The 11,073-nt window shown below is 44.6% G+C and overlaps 1 protein-coding gene across 1 annotated transcript; it reads right to left on the bottom strand.

The window, feature by feature from the left end:
* Window positions 1–3,178: 3,178 nt before the first annotated feature.
* On the bottom strand, window positions 3,179–3,496 carry LOC138900262 (uncharacterized). The gene has a single exon (XM_070186982.1). The coding sequence runs from the start codon at window positions 3,494–3,496 to the stop codon at window positions 3,179–3,181; it is 318 nt and encodes a 105-aa protein (XP_070043083.1).
* Window positions 3,497–11,073: the final 7,577 nt, after the last annotated feature.

Consider the following 11,073-nt stretch of genomic DNA (forward strand, 5'->3'; position numbering starts at 1 on the left):
ACGTGCAACAATTAATTGAAAGCAACTACAGCCTCTCGACACCACAGACACTCAGCTCATCTCAACATCTCAATCACTCGGCTCTCAGCCCTCAGTAGTCATACTCAATAGGTACCTGCACTCACTGGGGGTGTGCAGACTCCGGAGGGGCTCCTTCAGCCCAATTGCTATATCGCTGCGGCATGCAGCCCGACCCAATATATATACAGCCCTAAGGCTCATTGCGGTGTGCAACACGATCCAATATAGATAATCAGCTTGAAGGCTCGTTGCAGAGTGCAACCCAATCCAATATACATATATAACCCTGAGGCTCGTTGCGGCGTGCAACCCGATCCATATACACTCACATAGCTCACACCTCGGCACCCAGGCCCTATCTTAGTCACCAAGCTCTCTAGTCCCTCGGGCTCTCAGAAATCATAGAATTCAGTCGAAATAGAGATAATAACATGTATCAATGATAAATAGGAGGGGACAGAGGTAAAATACGCAAGAAATATCATGACTGAGAGAACAGCAGCAAATAGTAGTTAATTCAGCAAGTACACGACCTCACGGGTCTCGACAGTGATATCACAAGGCTTAAACATGATTTCTAACATGGAGTGCAGTAAATTTCCATAAAAACAGAGCAAACATGTGGTAACAGTAAGCTATTCGATTCCACAGTCTCACAGGACGAACCAAGTCATAATTCCTTCGGTGCACACCCGTTGCCTAGCATGTGTATCACCTCTAAAATAGTCACACGACACAAAATCCGGGGTTTCATACACTCAGGACCAGATTTACAACTGTTACTTACCTCAATCCGAGTAGTTCTCTACTCCGCAATGCCTTTGCCTCTCAAATCGGCCTCTGAATGCCTCGAATCTAGCCACAAACAATTTGATACAATCAACACGAGCTAAAGGAATCAATTCCATAAGAAAATACTAAGCTTTGGGTCAAAAGTCAAAAAGTCAACTCAAAAGTCGGGCCCCGGGCCCACGTCTCGAAATCGGACAAAAGTCATGAAATGCGACAACCCATTCAATTACGAGACTAACCATACTAGTTTTACTCAAATCCGACGTCGAATCGACATTCAAATCCCAAAAATTCACTTTATCAAATCTCTAAAATTTCTCCCCAAATTTCCATCTCAAAGCACTAATCGAATGATCAAATCAATGATATATTCATGTATATTAACCAAATCCAAGTTAGAATCACGTACGTTGATGAATTTCTTGAAAAAAGCTCAAAACGTCGCCACAAACCGAGCTCCCAAAGTCCAAGATGTGAAATAAAACCTTGAGCCTCACTTATATAGTGCCCTCTAAAACTCCACCGTGCGTCCGCATAATTCCGTTGCGGCTGCACTCTAACAATCATTGCGATCGCACAATTCTGCTGCGGCCGCACTCTTTAGGTCTTCCTCCAATGCGGTCCGCATAATTTTACTGTGGCCGCAATCATCTTCTGCGGTCCGTACCATTCTGTTGCGGCCGCACTTCACCTATGCGGTCCGCACCATTTTGGTGCGGTCCGCACTCCCAAGAGCATCCGACCAAAATTAGAGTGCCGGAACCTACCAAATCACGACCAATTGACCTCAAATTTCACACACAATCCAGAAATGACACCACGAATTTACTCCAACTTTCGAAAATCCAATCCGACCCCGATATCAAAATTTTCACTACCGACCAAAATCTTCACAATTCCAACTTTCGCCTTCACATAAGAGACTAAGTGTCTCAGTTCACTCCAAAAATACTCCAAACCCGAACCAACTAACCAGTAGGTCAAAATACAGCTGTAAAATACAAATGAAGTAGAAAACGGGTAAACGGGGCTACAACTCTCAAAATGATCGGCCGAGTCGTTACATCCTCCCCCTCTTAATCAAATGTTCGTCCTCGAACAAGTCTAGAAACATACATGTAGCCATGAATAGGTTTGGATATCTGCTCCTCATCTTCCGCTCGGTCTCCCGAATAGCCTCCTCTACGGGCTGACGTCTCCACTGCACTTTCACTGGAGCTATATCCTTTGATTTCAGCTTGCACACCTGCTGCTCCAAAATAGCCACTGGCTCCACATCATAAGTCAAATCACCGTCCAACTGAACCGTGCTGAAATCCAAAACATGGGACGGGTCACCGATATACTTCTGAAGCATAGAAACATGAAATACTGGATGCACACTCGATAAGCTAGGTGGTAAGGCAAGCTCATATGCCGCCTCCCCAATCCTCCGAAGTACTTCAAAAGGCCCAATGAACCGAGGGCTCAACTTGCCCTTCTTCCCGAATCTCATAACACCCTTCATGGGTGAAACCTTCAGTAGCACCTTCTCCCCAACCATATAGGATACATCACAGGCCTTCATGTCAGCATAACTCTTTTGCCTTGACTGCGCCATGCGAAGCCGCTCCTGAATCACTTTCACCTTGTCTAAAGCAACCTGTACTAAGTCAGTACCCAAAAGTCTAGCCTCGCCCGGCTCAAACCAACCCACTGGAGATCTACACTGCCTCCCATATAAAGCGTCGTATAGAGCCATATGAATACTTGACTGATAACTGTTGTTGTAAGCAAACTCCGCGAGCAGAAGAAACTTATCCCATGAACCACCAAAATCAATGACACAAGTACGTATCATATCCTCCAGAATCTAAATAGTGTGCTCGGACTGCCCGTCCATCTGAGGATGAAATGCTGTGCTCAACTCCACCTGAGTGCCCAACCCTCGCTGCACGGCCTTCCAAAACTGCGATGTAAACTGCATGCCTCTATCTAAAATGATGGAAACTGGCACCCCATGAAGGCGAACAATCTCTCTGATATAAATCTCTGCCATCCGGTCTGAAGAATAGGTAGTACACACAGGAATGGAGTGCGCGGACTTGGTCACCCGATCCACAATTACCCAAATAGCATTGAACTTTCTCAAAGTCCGTGGGAGCCCAACTACGAAATCCATGGTGATCCGCTCCCACTTTCACTTTGGAATCTCTATGTGCTGAAGCAAGCCACCCGGTCTCTGATGCTCATATTTCACCCGCTGACAGTAGAGATACCGAGCTATAAACCCAACTATATCTTTCTTCATTCTTCTCCACCAATAGTGTTGTCTCAAATCCTGATACATCTTCGCGGCACCCGGATAGATGGAATACCGCGAGCTTTAGGCCTCCACCAGAATTAACTCCTGAAGCCCATCTACATTGGGCACACATATCCGGCCCTGCATCCTCAATACCCCATCATCTCCAATAGTCACATCCCTGGCATCATCATGCTGAACCTTGTCCTTGAGGACAAGCAAATGAGGATCATCATACTGGCGCTCTCTGATGCAATCAAACAAGGAAGACCGAGAAACCACACAAGCTAGAACCCGACTAGACTCTGAAATATCCAATCTCATTGGTTGGTTGGCCAAAGCTTGAGCATCAACCGCAAGAGGTCTCTCACCAACAGGAATGAATGCAAGACTGTCCATACTCACTGCCTTCCCGCTCAAGGCATCGGCCACCATATTAGCCTTCCCCGGATGATACAGAATAGTAATATCATAGTCCTTTAGAAGCTCTAACCACCTCCGCTGCATCAAATTGAGATCTTTCTATTTGAACAAATGCTGGAGGCTGCTATGATCAGAAAACACCTCACAGACACACCATAGAGATAGTGCCTCCAAATCTTTAACGCGTGAACAATGGCAGCCAACTCTAAATCAATGAACAAGGTAGTTCTTCTCATGGGGCTTCAACTGACGAGAAGAATAAGCAATCACTCTACCCTCCTACATCAAAACACACCCAATACCGATCCGAGAAGCATCACAATATACTGAATATGAACCAGAAGCTGATGGTTGAACTAACACTGGAGTTGTGGTCAAGGTAGTCTTGAGCTTCTGGAAGCCCGCCTCACACTCGTCCGACCACCTGAAAGGAGCACCCTTTTGGGTCAATTTGGTCAAGGGTGATGCAATAGAATAGAAGCCCTACACGAATCGACAGTAATAACCAGCCAAACCAAGAAAGCTCTGAATCTCCGTAGTTGAGGACGGTCTGGGCCAACTCTAAACTGCCTCTATCTTCTTCGTATCAACCTGAATACCCTCATTGGACACCACGTGCCCCAAGAACGCCACTGAACTGAGCCATAACTCACACTTAAAGAACTTAGCATAAAGTTTCTCCTCTCTTAAATACTGTAACACAATCTGCAAATGCTGGGCATGCTCCTCCTGTCTACGAGAGTACACCAGGATATCATCAATAAATATAATAACAAACGAGTCGAGATAAGGCTGGAACACGCTGTTCATCAGATACATGAATGCTGCTGGGGTATTGGTCAGCCCAAAAGACATCACAAGAAACTCATAATGACTTTATCGGGTCCTAAAAGCTGTCTTAAGAATGTCTGAGTCCCTAATCTTCAACTGGTGATACCCTGACCTGAGATCAATCTTGGAGAACACCCTCACTGCCTGAAGCTGGTCAAATAAATCATCAATGCGCGGCAAAGGATACTTGTTCTTGATTGTGATTTTGTTCAACTGCCTATAATCAATGCACATTCTCATAGTGCCATCCTTCTTCTTCACAAACAGAATTGGTCACCCCAAGGTAACACATTAGGCCTAATAAACCCCTTCTCAAGGAGTTCCTGAAGCTGCTCCTTTAACTCTTTCAACTCAGTCGGTGCCATACGGTATGGAGGAATGGAAATGGGCTGAGCGCCCATCACCAATTCAATACCAAAGTCAATATCTCTGTCGGGCGGCATGCCCGACAGGTCTGCAGGAAACACATTCAGAAAATCTCGCACCACTAGGACAGAATCAGTAGTAGGAGTCTCTACAATGACATCCCTCAGAAAGGCCAAATAAGAAAGATAACCCTTCCCAACCATCCGCTAGGCCTTCAAGTATGAAATCACTCTACTGGGAACATAGTCTGAAAAACCTCGCCACTCAATCCGTGGAAACCCTGGCATCGCCAGTGTCACGGTCTTTGCGTGAGAATCTAGAACAACATGCCATGGAGACAATCAGTCCATACCCAAGATTACATCGAAATCAACCATACTAAGCAATAATAGATTAACTCTAGTCTCTAATCCGCCAACGGTCACCACACACGATCGATATACACGGTCCACAATAATAGTATCGCCTACCGATGTAGATACACGAACAGATGAAACGAGGGACTCGCGGGGCATATCCAAATAATGAGAAAAATACGATGACACATATGAATAAGTAGAACCAGGATCAAATAATACAGAAGCATCCTTGTGGCAAACTGAGACAATACTTGAGATCATGACATCTGAAGCAATGGCATATGATCTGGCAGGAAGAGTATAAAAACAGGCCTGACAGCCACCTGATCGGCCTCCCCCTCTTGGGCGGCCCCTAGCTGACTGAGCTCCACCCCGAGCTGGCTGGGCGGGTGATGAAATAACTGGTGCTGAAATCGAAGGCTGACCCCTCTGCTGCTGAGAGGAACCTCCCACTAGGCGGGGGCACTGCCACCTGATATGACCAAACTCCCCGCACTCGTAGCAACTCCCCAGCGCTGGTGGTTGGGACTGAAGGGAGCCCCGAGCACCGGGATAACTGGTAGAAGAACCTAGCATGGATGAACCCTCAGTTGATGGTGCATGAGTCGAAATCTGAGCTGGGAAGGCACCGAGAGATGAGTGACCCTACTGAGAACTGTGAAAACCATGGCCAAATGATGCACCACGGTGAGTTGGACGAGTCATCTGAGCATGTCTAAAATGACGACCCCTACCGTGATAAAGCTGACACCCAGAAGGAACACCACCAAAATTACCGGACCCATGAGACCTCTTGACCTCCCTCTCTACTCGCTCCTAGCGGCGAACCAACTCTATGTCCTGAGCAATGTCAACAACCTCCTCAAAAGAAGCACCAGTCACACTCTCCCTAGTCATAAGAATCTGCAGCTGATATGTGAGGCCATCAGCGAACCTCCTGATCCTCTCCCTGTTTGTGGAAACCAACCAAATAGTATGATGGGCTAACTCAGAGAATCTCATCTCATACTGAGTCACAGTCATATCATCTTGACGCAACTGCTCGAACTGTCTACGCAGCTCCTCTCCGCGGGACAACGGCACATACTTCTCCAAGAAAAGAATGAAAAACTGCTGCTACGTAAGTCAGAGGCTGAAGTCTACCAAATATCTCCAATCTACGCTGCTCATCATCAAGTATGGCAGGGACCACATAATCCTGAACAGCTGGAACAGGCTGGGCTGGTGGTACCCCTAGCGTCTGAAGTCCCTGCATTACCTGATCGGGTGTGCGGGCGGCAGGAGCCTGAGCACCTCCCCCGGCCTGAGAAGTAGCTGCTGCGGTTGGAACAAAGACCGTCTCAGCAAGACTGGTGCACACGGTCAAGATCTGAGCCAAAGGCTTCCTGAAGGCCTGGAATAACAATGGGCACCTCTGGTGCCTGAGCTGGTGCCGCTTGTGCATCCACAACTAGGACCTGATCCTGAACTGGGGCAGTTGGTGAATCTGCTGGTGCTGCCCTAGCTGCGGTGCGAGCTGCACCTCTACCTCTACCATGGCCTCTGCCGCGACCTCGGCCTCTCGCGGCCCTGACTGGCTGCATTGGTGGTTGTCCATCCTGTCCAGTACTAAGGCCCCCTAAATATTTCGCCAAGGAATTTGAGGTTTTATAGTGCTGATAGAATTTTAATTACTAGAATCAACAGATTCGCACGACAAGAATTCAAGAATGTAAAGTTTTCCTAAAGGTTCTGCAGCCTCTCGAAGATAAGTACAGACGTCTCCGTACCGATCCGCAAGACTCTACTAAACCTACTCATGACTCGTGAGACCTATGTAACCTAGGCTCTTATACCAACTTGTCATGACCCAAAACTCTAACCTGTCGTGATGACGCCTATCGTGGTACTAGGCAAGCCGACACCTTTCTAAAACACTTCAATATTTAATTAAAAGATAAATCAAAGCTTTTTCATAACAGAATTTTCATAAAAGAGTAAAACTCAGAATAAAATCCAGAAAAGATAGCTCGACATCGGGGTATCACTAAGTCATGAACACCTAAAACCAGTCTAGAAACAAAGCTTACAATAATTCATCAAATGTCATTAAAACAGAAAGAAAGATAGCAATAGAAGGAGAGACAAGGGCTGCAGACGCCGGCAGCTAACTCGTAGATCTCCGATAGTCAACTGTGCACGAACTCAATGACCTCTGTGACCGGTCTCACCTGGATCTATACACAAGTGCATGGAGTAACGTGAGAACTTCCAACTCAGTAATTAACATAAATAAATAAGAACTGAGAAACAGTGACGAGTTATGAAAATAGAGTTTATTTCAATAACCTCCAAATAAAGAAATGTCATGATATCAAGTACAGCCTCTCGACACCATAAACACTCAACTCATCTCAACAGCTCAATCACTCAACTCTTAGCCCGCAGTAATCATATTCAAAAGGTACATGCACTCACTGAAGGTGTGCAAACTCCGGAGGCGCTCCTTCAACCCAAACGCTATATCATTGCGGCGTGCAGCCCAACCCAATATATATACAGCTCTAAGGTTCCTTGCGGCATGCAACCCGATCCAATATAGATAATCAGCCCGGAAGCTCATTGCGGAGTGCAACCCGATCTAATACACATATATAGCCCTGAGGCTGGTTGCGGCGTGCAACCCGATCCAATATACATATATAACCCTGAGGCTCGTTGGGGCGTGCAACCCGATCCATATACACTCACATAGCTCACAGCTCGGCACTCAGGCCCTATCTTAGTTACCAAGCTCTCCAGTCCCTCGGGCTTTCAGAAATCATAGAATTCAGCCCAAACAGAGATAATAACATGTATCAATGATATATAGGGGGGACAGAGGTAAAATACGCAAGTAATATTATGACTGAGAGCAAAACAACAAATTGCAGTTAATTCAACAAGTACACGACCTCACGGGTCTCGACAGTGATATCACAAGGCTTAAACATGATTTCTAACATGGAGTGCAGTAAATTTCCATAAAAACAGAGGGAACATGTGGTAACAGTAAGCTATTCGATTCCATAGTCTCACGGGACGGACCAAATCATAATCCCTTTGGTGCACGCCCACATGCCCGTCACCTAGCATGTGTGTCACCTCCAAAATAGTCACACGACATAAAATCCGAGGTTTCATACCCTCATGACCAGATTTACAACTGTTACTTACCTCAATCCGAGCAGATCTCTACTACGCAATGCCTTTGCCTCTCAAATCGGCCTCTGAATGCCTCAAATCTAGCCACAAACAATTTGATACAATCAACACGAGCTAAAGGAATCAATTCCATAATAAAATACTAAGCTTTAGGTCAAAAGTCAAAAAGTCAACTCAAAAGTCGGGCCCTGGGCCCATGTCTCAAAATCCGATAAAAGTCACAAAATCCAATAACCCATTCAATTACAAGACTAACCATACTAGTTTTACTCAAATCCGACTTCGAATCGGTATTCAAATCCCAAAAATTCAATTTATGAAATCTCTAAAATTTCTCCCCAAATTTCCATCTCAAAGCACTAATCGAATGATGAAACCAATGATATATTCATGTATATTAGCCAAATCTGAGTTAGAATCACTTACTCTGATGAATTTCTTGAAAACCCCTCGAAAACTCGCCACAAACCGAGCTCCCAAAGTCCAAGATGTGAAATAAAATCCTAAGCCTCGCTTATATAGTGCCCTCTGAAACTCCACTGTGCGGTCCGCATAATTTCGCTGCGGTCGCACTTTGACAATCACTGCGATCGCCCAATTCTGCTACGGCCTACAGCCGCACTCTTTATGTCTTCCTCCACTACGGTCCGCATAATTTTACTGCGGCCGCACTCATCTTGTGCGGTCTGCACCATTCTATTGCGGCCGCACTTCACCTCTGCGGTCCGCACTATTTTGGTGCGGTCCACACTCCTAAGAGAATCCGACCAAAATTAGAGTGTCGGTACCTACCAAATCACAATCAATTGACCTCAAATTTCACACGCAATCAAGAAATGACACCACAAATCTACTCCAACTTCCAGAAATCTAATCTGACCCCAATATCAAAATTTTCACTGCTGACCAAAATCGTCACAATTCCAACTTTCGCCTTCACATAAGAGACTAAATGTCTCTGTTCACTCCATAACCAACTCGGACACGAACCAACTAACCTAGTAGGTCAAAATACAGCTGTAAAATACAAATGAAGCAGAAAATGGGGATACGGGGCTATAACTTTCGAAACGACCGAACGAATCGTTACAGATGGGAATAATGGTGGTTTTAGGTGCCACGTATTTAGTCATTATGGATGCAGCGAAGGGTCATCAATGGAGAAGTCCAGGGGTAATATTACAGACTGCTCTAACTTCAGTAACTGGCTATCTGATGATGAGTCAATTTCTTGTGGGGAATGTTGTTTTGTATCTGCGTTGCAAGGACTTGAATGGTGAAAAATTGCCCTTGGAAATGGATCATCTTCTTCTTCATCAATCTTTAGCTAATAATCATCCACCTCCAATGTCGTCTGCTTCTACGAAAAATCGTAGCCTATGGACAGAGGTCGTAGAATCAAGAATGAGCATATTCAAAGCTAATTCTAGCCATTTCCATGCACTTTCAATTCTCTTCCTCTTGCCTATCTCTTTCTCTCTCGTCGTGTATCCTTCTTTCCACCTTTCTCTCTTTCATCTGGACTATAATTTTATCAGTTTCGCTCAACCCCATCTTTTCCTTTCGAATTTCGAAATTATTGTACCAACAGTGTACTCTCTTTTTTTGGTCCTCCTTTTCCTATGTGCCGTAGCCACAACTACATATAGTTCATGCATCCTATGGTAGACCTATAAACCTCGTTTCATCGATTAAATCTATCATAAAGTTCTTCTTCCCCCTTCTATCCACCTTAGTCATTTCGCAAACCATTTTCATTTCAATCACCCTCCTTTTCGCCCTAATCTTGACTATTGTAGTCCAAATTTTTCAAGCTCTCGAACTAATTGAACTCAAATACGACTCAAATCACTTCTTGTTTTGGGTTGTTCCTGCTTTGATTGTGCTTGTGCCAGTTCTGCTATGGCTACAGGTTAACTGGTCATTAGCTTATGTGATAGCAGTAGTCAAAACCAAATGGGGTTACGAAACACTGAGGAGAAGTGCCTATTTGGTGAAGGAGCAAAGATGGGTAGCTTTTGGCATACATGTATATTACGGGCTTTCAATAGGAATAATGATGATTTGTGGTTCAATGTTTTTAGTCATTGTGGGTGCAGGGAAGGTTAATCAGTGGAGGAGCTTGACCGTGATACTGCAGACTGCGCTGGTTTCAGTGATGGGATATCTAATAATAAATCAGTATCTTGTGGCGAACGTGGTTTTGTATATGAAATGCAAGGACTTGAACGGTGAAAAATTGCAGTCGGAAACTGGAGGCGAGTTTGCTGGCAAGTACGTTTCCCTGCCTTTGGATGAACAGAAGAATCATGTAACTGCGTAATTTATAAATAGCGAATTTGGCCGGATATTTGTGTAACTGTCTTTTTGATTAATGCCTCTATGTATCGTCTAATTTTTGGTTGTCTTTGTAGAAAGTTAAACGTGTGTGCTAAGATGGTTCTGCTCCTTTTTCTTGTTGTTGAATATTGAATAAAAACAGTACTTGTAATTGATATGTATTACAGTGATAAACAATTGTGGAGTATATGTTATATGTATTATTGTGTTGAGTATGAGTAATGAGTTGAACCAAAACCTACAATTTCTTAACTGTCACGACACCTCAACCCAATTTTTAAAAGAATGTATTATAGGCATCTTAGGAAATATGTTGTTTTGTTAATTAAGTCCAATTGACCAAATTAGTGCAGTTCAAATTTGCATAGATCGTCATCCTTGTAAAGCAAGAAAGACACTCCTATTCAAAGCTAATTCTGGCCATTTTCTTGCACTTTCAATCCTCTTCCTCTTGCCTTTCTTTTTTCACTCTCG

This window comes from Nicotiana tomentosiformis, chromosome 10 (genome assembly GCF_000390325.3).
Source record: "Nicotiana tomentosiformis chromosome 10, ASM39032v3, whole genome shotgun sequence".
Taxonomy (NCBI): domain Eukaryota; kingdom Viridiplantae; phylum Streptophyta; class Magnoliopsida; order Solanales; family Solanaceae; genus Nicotiana; species Nicotiana tomentosiformis.

Coding starts and splice junctions, on each gene's coding strand:
- LOC138900262 (XM_070186982.1), bottom strand. CDS start 3,496: ATGGACAGTCTTGCATTCATTCCTGTTGGTGAGAGACCTCTTGCGGTT.